General features: G+C 32.4%; 1 protein-coding gene across 8 annotated transcripts in view; it reads right to left on the minus strand.

The window, feature by feature from the left end:
• Positions 1 to 21,537, minus strand: part of Lcorl (ligand dependent nuclear receptor corepressor like) — a 140,112-nt gene that overhangs the window by 38,032 nt on the left and 80,543 nt on the right. For all 8 annotated transcript variants that reach the window (XM_027939213.2, XM_027939206.2, XM_071614184.1 and 5 more), the window contains one exon: positions 9,152 to 9,403. In XM_027939213.2, coding sequence (XP_027795014.1) covers positions 9,152 to 9,403 — 252 coding nt within the window. The remainder of the gene's footprint in view (positions 1 to 9,151; positions 9,404 to 21,537) is intronic.

The raw sequence follows: 21,537 nt of genomic DNA on the forward strand, positions 1-21,537 counted from the left end.
ACAAGCTGTTAAGGTAATAAAGGGAATTAATAAAATATGAGAAATTGAAAAAATGCTATTATATTTTTAAAAGATATAATATAAAACTTCAAGAAATGTAAACATGTAGAATAAAATAAATAATAAAATAAAATGTAGAATCACTTAAGTACACAAAAGGTAGCACTGGTGATCTTTGATTGACAAAGCTCTTAAATATTTATGTATGTGAATGTGTCCAAGCATACCTACATCCACTTGTACCTGTATGCAATAAACGTGTGTGTCTACAAACCAAGTTTTCACAAAAGTTTCCAATAATGAATATATATTAATGGATCCTTCCCCAATTTATTAAGGACAACAAAACCATGGTGGATATACTCAAGGGAATGCTTTTACAAGTTCTGATTTAAAATTGTTTTTATCATTTCTAGTCTTAACTGATGTTTCAGCTACAAGAGAAACAACAGAATGTAAGAGTCTCATTATCAATCAAACCATAGCATTTTTTTTCCTTCTTTCATTTCCCTCCCTCTATAAGCCAAGAGTTGTTTTTTTTTTTAAAAAAAGGAAAGAGGTTGTATATTTTTGCCCAATCTGTTTTACTCTGTGCATATGCAGTTAAAAACCCTAAAAAATTATTCATCCATTTATTTATTGATAATGATGAAACAATATAGTGAATTTAAGATATAACTTTTTATAATACTAAATTTAATTAAGAAAGTGCTACTGGTAAAATTAACACAAAGTTTTAACATTTCACCAAATGTCATTTTAAAATTTCATTACAGTAGTTCTTTTCTTTTTAGCATGTCTAGCAAGCACTGAACCAAATCAAGTCTTCAAAGGTTAAAGTTTTAAGTCAATGCCAATGAAATATAGTTAAAAACATATTATATTTTTTATCCTTTACATTATATTACTTAATTCTCTGTTAAAGTCTTAGCCAAATATTTTATTTAAAACATGGATTGTATTCTTATTACAATATTGTGGAAAACTTGAATTTTTTGCCACCCATGTTAGTCCTTTTCATGTTCATCCATAGATCAATCATGACTTTTAAAAAACTTGAAAATTGAAATATTACATCCATAATCAAAAGTAAACCTAAATAAAAAAGTAAACCTAAGTACATAGTTTAATGAATTTTCACAAACTGAACATTCCTATGTAAACAGCACCTACATTTCCTGCCATCAACCTAGAAGCCTTCTGAAATTACCTTCTGGTCACTACCTTACTATTCTTGACTTCTAACAGTATGCTCTTTGGTCTAGCAATTTCATTTCTGGGAAACTCTAAGGTAAAAATTAAGATTGAGTACAAAATCTTAGCTCAAGCACATTTACTTATACATCAAAGACACAGAATTACGTATGAATGACCCAAACAATAGAATACTGTTCAGCTAAATATATCAATTTAAGTATTAAATTATTTTGTAGAATAATACTCAGTAACATGAGGATATTTAGAAATATGGGGGAAAAAAAACAGTTTACAGAGGATTATCTAGTATAGGTCCTATCAGGTGACTACTGGGAGGAGTGTGTGCCTGCACATGTGGATGCTCTCCAGAAAATGACTGGGAAAGGTTGAAAAGATGAGTAACTACAGACACTTATGAATGGATGAATACAAGGTAACTGTTATTGTCTTCACTTTGTTTTCTAGATTTTCTACAACAGGTATTGCTATTGTCTAACATCTGGTTTATATTGAATTTTCTTCTAATGGGTTAAAATGTCTTTTTAATTGATATGTTCCATAAGGATCAAAATAAAATAATATCTGTTATATCTGATTTTCATGTTCTTAATTATAGAGCAGCTTTCCCCCAGTTTTAAAAATAATGATACTAGTTGTTTTTTGTTTTTGGTACTGGGGAATGAACCTAGGGGCACTCTACCACTGAGCCACATTCTCAGCCATTTCTGATTTTGAGACAGGGTCTCATTAAGTTGCTTAGGGCCTCATGAAACTGCTGAACTGGCCTTGAACTTGTGATCCTCCTGCCTCAGCCTCCTAAGTCACTGGAATTAAAAGCATGTGCTGTGCCACTGCTTGAATAAAAAATTTTAATCTAGCAATAAATAATACTAAAATGCAGTCTTCAGAGTTGGTGCTTCAAACCTCTCTCCTGAATTTCTGGCTGGATGTTCCCATACGTCTAGAAATCAGTATTCCCCACAATGAACTAATTACCTTACTCTCAAACCATGCTGCAGAATTTTTCATTAAAGAACACATACATGTGCAATGCAAGAGTCTAGAAATCTGATATTCCTAACATATTCTTTTATTTTACCTTTCAACATGACATTGACTTTTTAAAATAATGAGTTTTATTGGAACATATTACATTATGGATTATTTTCTTTTCTGTGGTGTCATTTACATTATTTTTTAATCTCCACATAATTCTGATAAACTTGGAATTAGCTCTAAGGCAAACAGTTCTTGAAGTTTTGAATCTTATGATCCTTTTTCACTCTTAAAATACTACAGAACTCGGGGCCGGAATTGTAGCTCCGTGGTAGAGCATCTGCCTAGCATTATGAGGCACTGGGTTCAATTCTCAGCACCCCATAAAAATAAATAAATAAACTAAAGGTCTATCAACAACTTAAAAAAATACTACAGACCTCAAAAAGCTTTTACTTATGTGGATTATTTCTACTGATATTTACCATATCAAATTAAGCAGAAACATTAAAAAATATTAACAGATAACAAAAACAATCTGACAAATGTTAATAAAAAACATTTATGAAAACTGAGAACTGCATTTTTTTACAGTTTTGAAAAAATCTTTTCACGTCTAATTTAATAGAACACAGTTGGATTCTTATATCTGTTTCTCCATTCAATAAAGTTAAGCCATCACACATCTGATGCTTAATGAGAGTGAAAAGGACAAATAATTATCATTAAATTTCACCTAACATAACCCCTGGAAGAGTTTCAGGGATTCCTACGAATTCCTGAACTGTGCTTGAGAACCAGCAACCTAAAAGAACTGCAAAGGTCTAAGCTCAATATTGGTAGGAGTACTTCACAGGTGAAGTGACATTTTGTGAGGTACATAGAGATATATTCAGTGATACTCAAGTGGTCAGTGGATTATGATGGCCACGGTCTGACCCATGCATTGCAAAGTTCTCCAAATAAACTTTCTTCTAAGTCAGTTTTGTGTTCTGATGTTGTTTGATTCAATTAAACTCATTAGGACTCACAAAAAGTAATACTTTAAGTTTATTATGCCTTTCATATTTATTACCTGAGACTCTTTATGAATCTTTCTGAAATACAATTTGTAAAGGAAAGGCAAGATAAATATTTAACTCTTTCATTTAATTGCTTATTTTTCAAAGTACGGAATTGGTGTGCTATGTGTCTCTATTACAGACTATTGACTTTAGAGGATACTCCTGAGGGTCAAATCTTCTCATTTGACCAAGGAGGAACTCATAACACTGGCTCCTGCTTTCTTTCAACAAATTAGTTTTTGAGCATCCTCACTTGCTGTCCTAAGATATTTGGGTCTTATCTTGTATATTTTTTGGTCCAAACTTTGGACTCTAAGAAGCCTGCTTCCTTCCTTTTAACAGGAAATTGTATTTAGAGACCACATTCCAAGAGTAGGGTCAATGTCAGTAAATTTTCATTGCTTGAGGCTATATTGCTGTGGTCAGACTAGGAAATGTGTATTTTTTTTTAAAAAAGAAAAAAAAAAGGATTTGTGGTTTGTACTGACATTTTTAATCCACATGATATTATCCATGTTAATGTTATTACCTACTTGATTTATCTCATATATTTAAAAAATGATGGCAACATCATTACTAATATTACTAAAATGAAATTCTAAACTTCCTTTTAAAGTATTTCTTGCTCTTAAAATATAATTTCACTGAGACTGTATATACATTTAATTTCCTAGGTAAAGTCTCTTGATGTACCTCTATACTTCTTTTCTAAGTGTGTAGTGTTACTAACATCATAATCCTAACTTGATGCTTGCAATAAGATACATTTATTACACTCTCAAAACCTGAAACTATCACTTTAAAGAGATCATCCTCACCCCCTTTTTCAGATGTCTTCCATTGTGTGGGTGTATGATAACTAGTCCAGTACTGGTAGATATTTGTATTATGTCTAATAATTTGCTATTATAAATTTATAATGTCTCAGTGAAAAATCTTAAGGTATATCATGTCATATTTGTGGTACAGGTATAATTAATTATTGGCTTGACTGTATGAAATACAATTGCTGGATCAAAGGGTAAAACATTGCCCTCATAAGAGATGTATCAGTTTATATTCTCACTAGTAATGCATGAGAATGTCTGCTTTTTAAAACAGCCTGATTAGAGTATTTTTAAACTTGATATCAGTTTGATAGAGGTGAACCACATAAGAGGATAATTAGTCTCCTTACCTATGTTTAAAGGCTTTTAGATTTTCTTGTTAAATGAACTAAACTATAATTATGACCATTTTTTCTGTCAAGTTGTTGATTTTTACTATTCAGTGTTTTGGAACTCTTAATATTAAGGCTATTGGTCTTTCATTTTATAATATAAATTGAAAACAGATTTTTCACATGCTGCCATTGTCTTTTGATTTTTCTAATGATAGTTTCTTCTGTGTTGTACCCAAGCTTCTCATTTTTTATGTATTGGAATTTATCATTCTCTCATTGTTAAAGTCATGGTCTAGCCAAGATAAAAATGATGAAAAGCAACAAGCCAAACAAGCATGACACTCCATTAATATGTACAATTTTTGCTTTTATATATCAGTTAAAATTAATAGAAGAAAAAATGTGACAAAATAGCAGCTTTTCTTTATTCATCAACTAGAGAATACCATGTGGCATACTTAGAACTTAAAGTCATATTAAGGTAAATATGAAAGTTATCTTCTTGGGGAAAGACCACATGAAACTATAAAGGAAAAGCAGAAAACAGTGGATTCTCACTTGTGAACCTGTGGTTAGTAGCCAATTTTATACTAAATTATACAAATTTTCTGGGAAAAAATGGAATGGGTACAAAAGACATTAATTTATCTTCTTTTTTGCTTTATATACCTAGTTTACTTAATCAAGTAACATTTTATGAGCCTTGAGAATTTATTAAAGGACATGCCTTTTTGTAATGATGTTCTTTGCAAAAGAAAAAAGAAAAATCCAATTTATACACACTGGAAAGATTACATTTCTTTTCTTTTTGCAGTTAGGTACCAACATGTGGTAATGAGAGGGTAGGACTTACTCAAGAAACTGAGAAAAAGCCAGTACAAAGACTAAACAGAGACATAGACACCCACACACACACACACACACACACACACACACACACACACCACATACGCACACAAGCACACACGATGGGACTAGACAGGTAGGAAGGAACTGGATCCTGGAGTTTAGGATATGAGACATTTTCCAAAGTGCTAGCATGGAAAAGAAAAGTCTTGGAAATAAAATCTTTTTTTGTTCTTTTTTAAAAGTCTCTCTCTATGACAGTACTGGGGATTTATTTTTCACATGCTAGGCAAGCACTCTACCACTGAACTACATGTCAAGCCCAACTGTCCTTTTTATTATGAGACAGGGTCTTACTAAGTTGCCCAGACTGGGCCTTGAACTTGTGATACTAATGCCTCAGCCTCTCAAGTATCCTGTGGTGCCCAGGTAGATATACTACTGTAAATATTGGTAACAAAATGTTGTTGCAGATGAAAGAAACATAAAACAATGGGTTTGTTTCAGATATGAGTGTAATGAAGCAGTCAAAGGTTCTGTGGCAAGGATTTGTAGTCAATCAGAGGTTTAAATACTCTTCTACCACAAAATTTAAAAATTCTATATTGGGAATGAGGGCAAAATATTCTTTCAAGCACCTTTTTCTTTGCTTAGTTGTCTATTCTAATATCTCCTGAGAATTGTGTCTGCATATTTTTCCCATTGGTTCAGGTTTTTTTTTTTCTTAAATTGAATGCTTGCCAATTTTTTTTTAAATCAGTTATAGATAAAGCTTAACATTTCATTCTCTTAAGTGACTTCTATAGCACTTTTAATTTTTGAATTTCAGCACAGTCAAATATACATGGATTGTGATTCTTGCATCTTCTTTCCTGTTTTGAGCTCATTAAAGTATTATAAATTTTTTTCCTCTCTTAGTTTTATTTTTCACTCTTCCCACATTTTATTTTTCACTCTCCCCTTAACCAAGCTGGAATTATTTTTGTTAGTGGAATAAGGTGGGGATCCATCTCCCCGTCTCCCACTACATGTGAGTAACCAATTGCTCTAGAACTGTTTAATGAATAGTATATCCTTCCCAGTAACTTACAATGGCATCTCTGTCTTGTTGTATTAAGAGTCCAATAATGTTTGGGGGAATTTCTAGGCTTATTAATCTGTTTTATTGATTTGTATCCTGGCTAACAGCACCCCTTTTTAATTATTATTTAAGTCTTGATGTTTTTAGAGAAAGTCCCTTGCCAATTTTACTTTTTTTTTATTCTTTAAGTTTTGCTTGTAAATTTCAAGTTCAACAAGCTGTATTTAACAATAAACCCTATTAGAATTTTGTCTGGAATGACAATGAATTTGTAAGCACATTAAGAGTAAATGTCCATATTCCAGTTTTCCCAGGGTATAATCATTCATTTTGGAAAAATGTTAAGCAATAGCAAATGGCCACAATGAAAAGGAAGTGGTGTCACTACCTGTATAAGAACCGTATTAACCAAACTCTTAAGAACAGTAAAAAAGAGCCAATAAAACTTCCAATTCTTAAGGAATCTACTTGAAATATGGATTTATACTTTCTGTCATTGCTAATGAATCCTGAAGTATGTATTATGCAATAAGACACAGGTAGTAAGTCAGTCAGTCATAACGATTAGCAAGACATTAAAAATTTTGTTTATAACATCTTCATTTCAATCTTAAAAGTGTTTTAATTTGTAGAAACATCAGTACATCTAATTTATCAGTAGACACAGACACACAAACACATACACATTCATCGAAAGTATGCAGGTCCACTTTTTCTTTTTTGTATGCAAGTATACACATCTGAGAAACTACTAATCCATACCATGGCAAAATGGTTTTATAAAAGAAAATCTGATCGTGTCACTCTCCACTCCAAATGGTCAAGCATTTTTTCATGGCCCCCATGCAAAGTCAAAATCTTCAATATTTTATGGTTTCTTCATAATCTGGTCCCCACTTATTTCCTTCATTTCATCTGTCACTATACCCCCTTGTTCGCTATGCTAATAATCACACTAAATGATTTTTGTCCTAAAGAAAAAGGAAATCACATCAAGAAGTTACTCAAGTATTTAAAGTATCAAGAAGACTAGTTTTAGATTTATAACTATCATTACTTTTACAACTTCAATTTGTATTCATATATCTGTATACTTTGCCTAGAATATGACAATAGTTTAAACGTTTTATGTTATTTTCTGTATATGCTTGGATCTGTCTTACCAGTTATGTTCATTAGAATAATAGAATCTGAGGACTAAAAATTTTAAAAATTTAATTTTAAAATGTAACACCTATTTTAAACACTTATCAAATGCTCCTGAATACCTCCAAAGACAAGGTAATAAAGGAATCATGTCCTTTTTCTTCTTTGAGAAATATCTAATCCTCAGAAATAATCTTCCTTTCATTCACCTGAAATATTTCCCTCTAATTTACAGCTAATTTTCCTAATTCTACTTCCTGGACCATGTAGAAAAAGGTCAGTCCTGCTTCAATGTAACAGCTATACAAATATTTACAGCTCACTATCATGTTACTTCTAAGGCTTCTCTTCTGTGGTGGTGAAGAATGGGAGGTGGAGAATATGGAGAGATTAGTGTTGCCCATCTGTGAGTTTAATTTTTATTTACTTCTCACATTGCTCCAGCAAATTCATTGTTAGCATAGGCAAATTAAAAGTGAGAAATTAAAGCGCTGATAGGTAAGTACTTGTAAAAGGAATTTAAGTAGTATAGCTGAGATTTCAATCACAAGTCTGTCATAAGCCCAACTCTATGTTCTCACATCTTGAGAATTTTAAAATGCCTCCATAAAAGGGGAGGTGATATAAAGGAGTATAAAACATGCATTGCAAATAAATATTTAAAAAATGCTCTGCTTTCCAATGCCCAAAATTCTATGTACCAATATATTTTTTGTTAAGCCTTATATCATAGTTACCTTTGACATTTCTTTTGTCTTAACAACATAATTATTATCTCAATGTTTCTCAAATATTTCCAAATAAACTCATATAACCTAAAATTAGGAAAAATTAAATCCATATTTCAAAACAAGGGAAAATTATATCCATATTTCAGTCCCTCTCAATTTTAATCTGACTTAAAAACTGAAAACTCTATCCCTTCTATATCTATACTGATTTCTGTACTTTCTTTTGAGAGTCCTGAAATAACACCACTGCTTTCAATGATCAAATTTAATATTAACGTTTTTATCGCTTCCAAGACATAATCTTTAGCCCAGGTTAACAAAAGCTACTTGTTCTCTTATCTCCACACAAGTATTTATTTGATAACATTCCCTCACACTTTAAAAGGCTCTTCCTGACTTTCCTCTGTTAACTCAAGGTTCTCCTTTAATTAAACTCAGTTAGATATGAGTTTAATATGGCCTTCATCATTCAACCTTCTGAAAAATCTGTCCCTATACAATTCAGTACATGATTACATTATATTTGTCACATATACTAAGTTTCTTCTTTTTCTAGTTACATCACACACAATTAAAAGATAATTCATCTATTTCTTTTATTTCTCAACTAAATACAAAAGATGGAACAGCCCATTTTAAAGGTAATTTATAAACAACTTTTTACTCGGATCTTTTAGTTTGTTTATTGTGAATTTCTTACCATATACTTCATTGTAAAGAAATGAGACCAATTCAAATTTTCTTTTATAAATAATTAAAAATGCAACACAAAATTCTAAATTTGCTTTTTTCTCTAGACCATATTACAGAGGCAAATTAAAATAATGTTACTTCTAAGATAAATTTCCCTATGAATACAAAAACTTTTGTATATGTTTAAGGATATTAAAACATAAAATTACATACTGTGCACACACAAAAATCTTACCTTGCTGAGTAGTTTGTTCTTGCATTCGATTCACAGTGAGGTCTAAGGGGCCTTCCTGCTCTTCCTGAAGGGAGTTTTCTGCTTGATTCATTTGGATACTTTTACATAGGAGACTTGGTCCAATTGAACCATTTCTATTCTCTTGAATTTTACCACTTTTTGAAATGTACTCAATTGCAAACTGACGTATCATCTTTTTCATTAATTCCTGAGCAACTAGGGGAATGTTAGGATCACAGTTCTGAGGAAGATCTAGGGAAGAAATAAATACAATAATCACTAAAAAAGGGAAATGTAAACCACCATCATTTAAACTTATTTTTATTACAAAATTAGTGATATTAGAAGTCTTAGCAACAGTTCTCAATTGCCAATGGTTTCTGGACTGAGAAACAGAAGCCTCATTTATTTTCGTGATAACATATCCCCCCCAAAACATCATATTTTCTCAATTCTTGCAAATAAACATTCTCTGTACCAAACTAAAATACAGATAGACATTTAGACATAAGCACAACTTATTTTCAGAATTTTAATATTTAAATATATTAGATATTAATAATTAGTATGTGAATATAAATTATGTATATGAATAACCAAGCATTCTTTCTCTCTCTCTCTCTCTCTTTTAATTTTTGGTAGCACTGAGGTTGAATCCAGGTTTTCATGCACATTAGGCAAGTGCTCTACCACTGAGTTATATCACCAGCCCACCAAGCAATTTTTAATTTAATATACAGAGTACATGCATTAACATTTAAAAAACTCTGTATTGAGTTTTTCAAATTTGTTAAATATGTATTTCTGTACCCTAAATTTTTTCAAGAATTTTTAAACTTTTTACATAGAAAAATTTTGATCACAAAAAATTGAATAGTATGATGACAAAGCTTCCATAAAGCTTCAAGAATTGTTAATATTCATTACATTTCATTTCTTTTTCCTGTTATTAATGTGGAGAGACACTGAAGGGACTCTATGGAATTAGGACATTTCATTCATAGATACTTCAGCATACATCTCCTATGATTCCCTATAAAATGACAGAATTGTTGAGGTTCTTAATCCTTAATTCTATAAATATCATTTGATAAGATACCCACTATAAAGAAGTTCAACAGTAGTATATAATTCTGCCTGAAATTTGCATAATGGGCAAAAACAACTGAAAGATAGATAGTGTGACATAAGTTGTGTGATAATGATAGGGCATTTGTAAACACAGTGTATAACAGCAGTATAGAGATTTGTTTGACAGTGGTAATGGTGGTGGCTTTTTTGTACATACTGCTAGTTTTACTCCAATTCCTTTATATATACTGGCCTTCAGAGGTAGAGTGGTAAAATGGGAAGGATATATTTCCTTAAGTGTCCCTATTTCTAGAGATACTAATTCTCTGAACCTTAAATACCTAACCACTTATCCAGGCAAAGTAGTATTGTATGAATAGGCCTTTCCTGATCCTTGGCTAAGACTGAAGGCACAACTCTCCCTAGTTTCATTTAAGTATTAGAAAAACTTTTCCAAGAGATCTGAAGGGGAGTTCTCCAACTAGTATCTATCACCATAGGTCTATGACTCTAAAATGTTATTATTTTGAAGAGAGGAGATACACAATCCTGCCTCCCTATCACATCTGGTAGCAAAACATGACTTAAATCAATATGTGTCCATTTATGGTTCTGTAGAAATGTCAATAAATCTGATCACAGAGCACTTTCTCAGACCTGCTAGAGATACTACATAATAAACTCTGAAAAATCTGTATTTCAGATACTACATAATAAAAAATATTTTATCTCTAATGAAACAAAGAAGTTTGAATTTAAAAAAAAAATCTGAGAGAAGAGATACTGGTTCTATAGAGAAAGTAACATTTTATCCTTCACTTTTATTCTTTATTTAGAACTTGAATGGGAAAAAACCCCACTATTTGCTCTTGGAAACTGGAATAAAAACCATAGCTACAGGTTGCAATCTTAGCCATCTTTATGATCAGGGTATTTTATTATATTTATTTATATATATATATTCTCCATGTTTTAATTTCTCCAGTCATTCAGATAAAATAACAGGCTGGGCATGGTGGTGCATGCTTATAATTCCAGCAGCTCAAGAGGCTGAGGAAGGAGGATGGTGATTTCAAAGCCAGCAAAAGTGAGGCACTAAGCAACTCAGTGAGACCCTGTCTCAAATTATAGAAATGCTTGCTTACAGGATGCTGTAAGGATCACAAGAGATTGGAGGTAAAATGCTGAACTATGCATTTGGCATATTAAAAGTTCATTAGATGTTACCTACTATCAGAAATCATAGTAGAAAGAACAAGAGAAACAAAAAGATGCAAATTAAGCAGTTATATTTTATTTATTTTTAATTTTAATTATATTTTGTTTAAATCATAAAATGACAAGTAAGTAAAACTAAGAATAACTGGGGAAACGATATAATTTGTAAATCCATTTAATCCTTTTTGGTCCAGAATAGTTAGCATTATCATATATACCTTAATTAAAGTGAATCATCAAAATAAAAAGTTTCCATGTTGCACACAAGAATTCCAAATATATAAACCTTTAGGAATCTTGAAATCTTGTATGAACATTCTTCTCTTTTTTCAAACCTAATTTTGCTTTCCATTATGTGTTTAAAAGAGACATTGGCTTTGCTTTTAGATATTTTAGTTAACTGTCCTGCCATTAATTGACTAACATTATTATCACCTCGCTAATTGATAAGGATAAAATTTGCCAGAAAGGAATGAAGACATAATAAGGAATGAAGACATAAACTTGTATCATTTAACTAGAGTTATACTTTAGGGCTAAGTTTAGAGCTAAGTTTATAAACTCTGTTCTATTCACCTACTCCTTCTTTGTACCTTTTATGTTACAATATAGAACAAACCCCCATGTGAAATTAAAAAAGAGAGATAGACACAAACACAATGCTAATCAGCTGCTGAATAATCAGTAAGTATCCTACATCACTAGTCCAAATTGTCCTAACTAAAATAAGCAAATGATAACTTAAGATCTTGGTAAGGGATTTTAAATTCACTTTTACAAAGGTCAGATAAATATGGGAAAACATGCATAGATTATATAAAAATACTACACCATTTTATATATGGGACTGAGTATCCAGAGATTATGGGGTGTGTGTGTGTTGATGGGGTGGGGTGCTCCAGGAAACAATCCACCATGGATACTGAGGGAATATTTTATTTAGCTAGAAAAGAGTGAGCACTGCCATACAGAAGTGAATCTACTGCCCTCAAAAACAGAGACTTACTTATTTTGCCTTATCTTTTCATTTTTCAATGTTAAATACTTTAAAAAGTTTAACAAGCTCTGTGTGGTAGCCAGCTGCAAGATGGCTTTGAAATGATTCCTGTGTCTCCTGTATTAAATTATTTTGTAGTCCACTCCATGTTGTACCATGGTGATTTGTGGAAATGTGTGGTTACTTTAAAGATCAGGTTACAAATGACTGAAATTTCTAGCTGGAATATCATTGAACGTTGGTGCTCTCGTTCTGTCTCCTCTGCCCCTCTCTCTCTTCCTCTTGCCTTCATTTCTCAGTCCCTCCATCTCTCTTTCTCATCACTCACGCTGCAGGCGCTATAAGAAAAACTATTAACTATTAATAACTGTTAATAATTATATATTCAACAAAACTATTGTTTAAGAAAACAAGGAAAATTAAGACATTCCCAGGAAACAGAAAATGCATCACTAGTCGAGCTAACCTAATGAAAAGATACTAGACAGTAACTTCACTCCACAAGGAGAAATAAGAAGCATAAGTAAGGTAACTACATCAGTGAATTACAGTATAAATGTATTTTTCTGGATCATTGTACTGTCATGTGTAACTAATTAAAACAAATTAAAAAAAGAAATAAAGAATATGAACCACAAAAAAATAAAAATAAGAAGTAAAAAAATAGGGAAAAGGGTACACTTGTACATTGCTGGTGGGACTGCAGATTGGTGCAGCCAATTTGGAAAGCAGTATGGAGATTTCTTGGAAAGCTGGGAATGGAACCACCATTTGACCCAGCTATTCCCCTTCTTGGTCTATTCCCTAAAGACCTAAAAAGAGCATGCTACAGGGACACTGCTACATCGATGTTCATAGCAGCACAATTCACAATAGCAAGACTGTGGAACCAACCTAGATGCCCTTCAATAGACGAATGGATAAAAAAAATGTGGCATTTATACACAATGGAGTATTACTCTGCATTAAAAAATGACAAAATCATAGAATTTGCAGGGAAATGGATGGCATTAGAGCAGATTATGCTAAGTGAAGCTAGCCAATCCCTAAAAAACAAATGCCAAATGTCTTCTTTGATATAAGGAGAGTAACTAAGATCAGAGTAGGGACGAATAGCAGGAGAAGAAGATTAACATTTAACAGGGATGAGAGGTGGGAGGGAAAGGGAGAGAGAAGGGAAATTGCATGGAAATGGAAGGAGACCCTCAGGGTTATACAGTGGAGGGGGTAGAGAGAGAGGAGGGGAGGGGAGGGGAGAGGTGGGGAGGGGGGATGGTGGAGGATGGGAAAGGCAGCGGAGCACAACAGACACTAGTATGGCAATATGTAAATCAATGGATGTGTAACTGATGTGATTCTGCAATCTGTGTATGGGGTGAAGGTGGGAGTTCATAACCCACTTGAATCAAAGTGTGGAATATGATATGTCAAGAAATTTGTAATGTTTTGAACAATCAAAAATAAAAAATTAAAAAAAAAGAAGTAAAAAAATGTATTTTTCTGGTCTTAAAATTACGTTTACTTTTTGTTTCTAACTTTTCCTATCTAATTTAGCAAGTAAATGCATAAAACAATAATTGTGAATCTGTCTTGGTGAACGTATAATGTTTATAAAGATGTAACATGGATGACAATAATAACACAAAGGAGGGGAAAAGGAATAATACCTATAGGAACAAAGTTTTTCTATACTACTCAAATTAAGCTGGTATTAATTCAAACTCAATTTTTGTTAATAAAGATATGAATTGCATTTCCCAGAGCAATCACCACCGCCGCCCCACAAAAAAAACACAAAAAACAAACAAAACCCTGAATATACTAAACAAACAAACAAAAAAAGGGGGAATAAAATATTATACTAGAAAGTATTTATTTTTACTCAAAGAAAGTAGTTATGGAGGCATAGAGAAATCATATATAACTAATAGAAAGCTAGGTACAGTGGTATGTACCTGTAATCCTAGCAACTTGAAAAGTTGAGACAGAAGGCTTACATGTTTGATGCCAGTCTCAACTTTATTTTTAAAACTCTTTTCTCAAAATAAAACAAACAAAAGAGCTTGGGATATGGCTCACTGGTAAAGCACCTTTGTGTACCAGGAAAAAACAAAAATAGTAAAATGACAGATGTAGGTCCTACTTTATTAGTAATTACATTAAATGTAAATAGATTAGACAATTCCAGTAAAAGGAAGAGACAGGGAGAATGTACTTAAAAAATTAATGATTTGGTTAACTGCTGTCAAAAAAGACATTTTAACTTCAAATACTCTAATAGGTTTAAAGAAAAAGGATGGAAAAAAGACATGTTATAAAAACAATAATAAAAGAAAGCTGAATGGGTTATACCAATACAAAACAGGATTCTATCTCAAAAATTGCTACTAGAAATTGAGGGAATCATTTGATAATGATAAAGGTTTTAATTAATCAAGAAGAAATTATATACACATATATAAAATCTCAACAAAGATCAAACATAAATGAAAAAAAATAGTTGAAGGGAGAAATAGAATATTTGACACTAAGAATTGGAGACTTGAATTTTCTTTCAATAATGGACAGAAAAACTAGACAAAAGATTGATAAGAATATTTGGACAACACTATAAATTGAATAGATCAAACATATATATTTATCACTCTGTCTAATACCAACAGAATATTTTTTTTTCACAAATGCACATGCAAATTCTTGAAGAGAATGAAATGTTAGGTCTCAAAACACATCTCAATCAATTTAAAAGAATTCAAAATATGTCCTTCAATCTTATGCTTCGGAACTGAAATATCTCCCAAAGGCTCATGTGTGGAAGTTTGGTCCCCAGCTGGTGGCACTACTGAAAAGTGGTGGAAACTTTAGGAGGTAGGGCTTAGTTGGAGAAAGTAGGTCGCTACTTTAAGGGTATATCTTGTCCACACCCACATCCTCACATTTCCTGACTAGCATGAGGTAAACTGTTTGCTCTATCACATTCTCCACACCATCATGTTCTACCTTACCACAGGCCCAGAACAATGGAACCAACTGATCATGAACTAAAACCTCTGAAACCTAGGGCCAACTAAATCTTTTCTCCTTTAAGATGATTTTCTCAGGTATTTTGTCACAGCAACAGGCTAACACATCCAATACCAATAGACAAAAGAAAGCATGTAAAATTCACAAACATGGAAATAAGGAACACATCCTGAACATTTAAAGGGTCAAAGATAACATTACAAGAGTAGTTGAATGAAAATAAAACCACAATATACCAAAATATATGAGATGCAGCTAAGGCAGTGCTTAGAGAGAACAACTATTAACATTTAGATGAAAAAAAAAATCAAATAAATAACCTAATCTTTAAAACAAGCAACAAAAGTAAATAAGTAAAAGGTCAGAACAGAAACAAATACAAATTAAAAAACAAGAAGTGATTCTCTGAAAAGCTAATACACACAGACACACACTGGGCCTTTAGCAAGACTAAGCTAGATAAAAACCAAAGAATACTCAATTTGCTGAAAAGAGGGAAGAGTAAGACACATGTGTCCAAAAGACACATAAAAGATTATCATAAACTACTATTAAAAAAAGATTATCAGAAACTACGTCAATAAATTAGATAACTTAGGTTAAATTCCTTGAAAATTATAAACTACCAAATCAACTCAAGAAGTAATAAAAAATTCTGAATAACCTATATAGAAAATAAGAAACTGAGTTAAATAAACAGAAACCTCAAAACACACAAAAAGCCCAATAACAGATATTTAAAGAATTAATTCTAATAATGCACAACCTGTTTAGTAAAAAGAATGAACATTTATAACGTATTCTACAGGACTAATATTATCTTGACACCAACATAAGAAGGCATAAATTATCAAATCAATAGAAAACTATTGATTGACAGTATTTTGATGAAGTTTTCTGTCTAACAGAATGCAGCAACACATAGAAAGAATTATACACTATGACCAAAAGGGATTTATACCAAGAATGTGAGGTTGGTTCACCATATAAAAACTAATCAATTGGGACTGCAGTTGTGGCTCAGTAGTAGACTGCTTGCCTAGCATGTATGAGGTAACTGGGTTCTATACTCAACATTGCATATAAATAAATGAATTAAAAAAGGATCCATCAATATCTAAAAAAAAAAACTTTTTTAAAAACTAATAATCAATTAATGTACCCACAGATTAACACAACATAAGACAAAACCCACATAATCTTAAGTGTAGAAAAAGCATTTAACAAGATACAGTAACTTTTCCTGGTAAAAATATAAAACAAACTAGAAATATAAGAAAACTTCTTCAATATAATAAAAATCATTTATGAAAAAATCCAAAGGTAACACAGAATAATAGTGAAAGACCAAAAGACTGGCCTCTAAGATTATGGCTAAGACAAGGATAAAAATGCTTAACAGGTCTACTTAAAATTGTACTGCAGTGTTTTAGCCAGGGCAATTGGGTAAGAAAAAACAAATACAAGACATCCAGATTGGAAAAGAAGGAAGCAAGACAATTTATTTCTCTATAGAGAGTAAACTCTTGTATGCATGAAATTCAAAGGAATCCTATACACCAAAAAATAAATTCCAGCTCATAATCAAGTTTCCAAGTCACAGAATACCATATCAATATACAAAAATTTTATTGTATACAATACCACCAAATAATTCCAAAATGAAATTAATAATCACTTTTATAATAGCACCACAACAGAATAAATACTTGCAGAAATAAGTGAAAGACTTATATACTGAAAATTATAAAAGATAAAGATGACCCAAAGAAAGAGAAAATAAATACTGTTTGTACACAGAAAAATCTTAATGCTGAATGGCAATACTCTGCAAATTTAATCAAGGGATGAAATACAATCCCAATAAAATATGCCAAAAATAAAAAATGCCAGCTAACATTTTTGTAGAACTTGACAAATTAATTGTTATGATTTAAATGTCTCCAAAATACCATATGCTGAAGGCTTGTTTGCCACCCTGTGGTACTACTAGGATGTGGCAGAAATTTTAGGAGATGGGCAAAAAAACAAAAACAAAAAGCAAAAACTCGATCAAAGGGGATATTGAGGCCCTTTCCATCATCATTTTTATGTTGCTTCCTGGTCTCCATGAGGTGAGCAGTCTTTTCCACCATGTGCTCCCTGCCATGATATTCTGTTTTTTACCACAGGCCCAAAGTGCCAGGGGCAAATGACCAAAGACTGAAACCTCCGTGATCCAAAAATAAATCTTTCTTGTCCCAGGTATTCTGTCACAGTGACAGAAAGTTCACTAATAAAATAATTCTGAAATTCATATGGAAATGTAAGGGTCCTGGAATAGAAAAAAGGGAAAATATTGAAAAAGAAGAATTAAATGGAGAATTAGTACTTCTGGATTTCTAAACTTACAAGGAAAATGCAATAATCAAGACTAGGTGTTACTGCCCTAATAATTGAAATATAGATCAATGAAAAGTACTGAGTCCAAAAATTAATCCATACATATATTATTTATTTGACGAGTACCAAAGTAGTTCAATGAGAAAGAATACTTTAAAAAAATGCTGAAACATCTGCATATTTACATGCAAAATAATGAAGATAGACCCCTTCCTCATATCATATAGAAATAAATTCATCACAGACCAAAACCATAAATACACAGAAGATAAAGTTATAGAACTCTCAGTATTAAGACTTGTACAAATCTTCATGACCAATAATTTCTTAAATTGGACACTAAAAACCCAAAGAATAAATCAAATAAAGTGGACTTCATCAAAATTAAAAATCTGTGCTTCAAAGGACACTACCAAGAAGTAAAAAGACAAATGAAGAACTCTTACAATTTAACCTAAAAGGACAAATGCCAAATTTCAAATTGAGCAAATGATAGTAGACATTTCTCTAAAGAAGATATTACTAATAGAAAATAAATACATCATAAGATGTTTAGCAATACTAGCCATTAGGGAAATGAAAATCAAAACCATAGTAAGATACCATTTCATACTCAGGAGGATCTCTATAATAAAAAAATTAAAAAATTTAAAAACCCATAATAACAAGCATTGATTGAGGATGAGGGAAACAGGAATTACTGGTAGAAATGTAAAAATGATGTAGCTACTTTGGAAACGAATTGACAGTCCTCCAAAAACGTAGAATCACCATATAAACCTATAAATTCTACTTCAAGAAAAATATATATTGAGGAAAATTGAAAACACATGTTGAGTGCTGGCGTTGTAGCTCAGTGAAAGAGTGCTTGTCTACCATGTATGAGGTACTGGGTTTGATTCTCAGCACCATAAGTAAATAAATAAATAAATAAATAGATAGATAGATAAATAAAGGTCCACTGACAACTAAAAAAAGTTCAAAACAACAACATATATTGTTTCCACTGGTGAACACATAAAGTGTGTTATATACATATACAAAAGAATATTATTAAGCCATTAAAAAAAAGAATTTATATCTGCTACAAAATGGAAGAGCCTTGAAAATAATATGCCAAATTAAGGATGCCCATTGTACAATTCTATTTTATATGAAATCTGTGGATGAGGTAAATCTGTAGGGACAAATTACTCAACTACTGTTGTTATGGTTTAGATATTGTTTACTACTGCTAATGGGAATATAGTTTAGATGTGTGACACCGTCCCCACTGCCAGGGTCCATGCTTTGGAAGCTTGGTGCTGAAACTGGTGGTGAACCTTTTAAGAGGTGGGGCTTAGTAGGGACCTGGCCTGCGAAGGGATTAAGGTGGTTCTTATGGTATCCCTTGGAAGTTCTCCCAAGAAGGATGTTATAAAAAGAGGACGCTTGGTCCGACTCAGCTTCCTTCCTGCCTGGTGATGTGATCACTCCCAAAGGTGCTCCCCACATTGCTATCCACTATGCTGTGATGCAGGTGAAAGGGCCCTAATCAGAACTGAGTCCATGCCAGCAGCGTGACCTTGAACCTGTAAAACTCAGCTAAATAAACTTATTTTCTTTATAAAGTTGTCTGCCTCAGGTACTTCATTATAGTAATGAAAGATGAGCGAATCCAAATACTGTTAGCATAGGTAGATTAGTTAGAGATTAGATTAGGAATAGAGTGGAATGACTGCAAAACCAGCCCCTGGCCAGGAACTGACTCAGAGGTATGAGTCTTCTTCCACATTCCAAAAAAGAGGTCCAACACGATTGCTAGTAACTTTAGGGTCCCACATCATGTTCCCAAGGTTATGCAGGAGTCTACAAGCTGCTCCAAGATTCAGCTGTCTATTACATAATGGTGGCACTAGTCCTAGTCTTACAAGTGTAAAGTGACCTAAGTACATACATGTGTGCCCTCAATTTTAACACAGCACAGGTGTCTGACTTCCCCCAAAGAGGCAGCAACTACACAAAGCACTGCCACTCTACTTTCCCATCCCCATCCTAACAAAAGGTCAAAGCTTAATCATTCTGATGCATTTCAGCCCCTAGCTGATCTGTCCCACCCCTCCTGTTTTCCACAATGTATCTTCCTTTCTCTTACCTTATAATAAACTTGTGCTTTAAACACTATTTTTGCCTCATTGTGTACTTTTAGTACTGGGGGAATTGTCTAATCTTAAGACATATACTCGAGGACCAGGAAACACAATATGTACCACAGTCAACTCTCAACCTCTGGTAACACTGCTAAACCATTTTTTTTTTTCTATATATGTCCTTTAGCTTTTTCTTTCTCAATCTCAGGATGCAATCACATGATGTATTTGATTGTCATGTGTCCTCAGTCTTTTTAAATTTTCATGCCAATTGTTTTATAGCATGTCCTATAATTTATATTACTCATGATTTAGATTCAAGGTTAAACATTTTTTGACAGGAATAGGACATAGGTGATGTGACTCCTTGGTGTTATATCAATTTGTTCCATTATTGATGATATCAATTCACTTGCTTTAAGATAGTATACAATAAATACGTCTATTGTAAAGGTATCTTTCCCTCTTTGCAATCAGTCATCTGTGATTATCCTGTTCTCCAACAAATCATTTATTTACTCAATGGTTCTAGTATATATAAATCATACTAAATTATACAAGTAGTTATTCATTTGAAGGGTAACGCCATATGACACCCCCCAAAAAATGACACTGTGAGAAAGATTATTTGAGTTGAGGGTAACTAAGAGGAAAACAATGTAAGAAGAGCTGTCTTTCCTCCCCTTCATTGTCTAGAAGCAGGCTATAAATTTGTATAGGTGTCATGTTCCTCTCTTTCAGGAAAAACAGAAGTTAACTCACTAAAAACAACTCTTGGCTTGCCAGCTGGTGAATAAAGATGGTTCCTCTTGCTTTAGGATCAACTCAGTAATTTATTGCATTCTTGCCATAACAATAGCTGTTCTCTATAAATGATCGAAAAGTTGTTTTACCTTGTTTTTAAAGATTCCCTGTATCATTCTAAATAAATTTTTACCTATTTGCCTTTTTCTAAGTAACACAACAACTCAAAATTCTGAGTGCTCAAAGAGATTATCAAAAGAACCTACACAACAAAATTTATGAACTAGACCTAATTTTCCATTAGTTTGTTTACATATTTAATTTGTTATTAGAAGCTTTGACAAACTCAAAGTTCTTTTCCTTTGCCTTGTCACTTTTTTACATAGGGATTGGAGCTCAGAGTGACAGTGTTTGCCTAGCATGACTGAAAACCTAGGTTTGATTCCTAGCACTTCAGGAAGATGAAAACAAACAACAAAAACCCACCAAAAAAGCCTCCACAAACTATGTATATCCAAGTTCTAACCACCCTCTGAGTTACTTAACTTAGTACTCCCAAGTGCATGTGACATGAACAGGTTAATATGCTTTGGATTTCTTTTCTTTTTGTTAATCTGTCTTGTTAACGTCTAATTTATAGGATCACAACCACAGAACCCAAATGCTAATAGGAAAAGTTTTCTTAGTTCCCGTACAATTCTAAGTTTTTATCTAGCATTCTTTAAAGTAAGAGGAAAAAATGGTACCTTCTCTTCTCTAACCCTCATCTTTTGTATGTTTGGACATCATTGGACATTCATGGATTATTTGGACATTCATGG

The sequence above is a fragment of the Marmota flaviventris genome, chromosome 7 (genome assembly GCF_047511675.1).
Source record: "Marmota flaviventris isolate mMarFla1 chromosome 7, mMarFla1.hap1, whole genome shotgun sequence".
Lineage (NCBI taxonomy): Eukaryota > Metazoa > Chordata > Mammalia > Rodentia > Sciuridae > Marmota > Marmota flaviventris.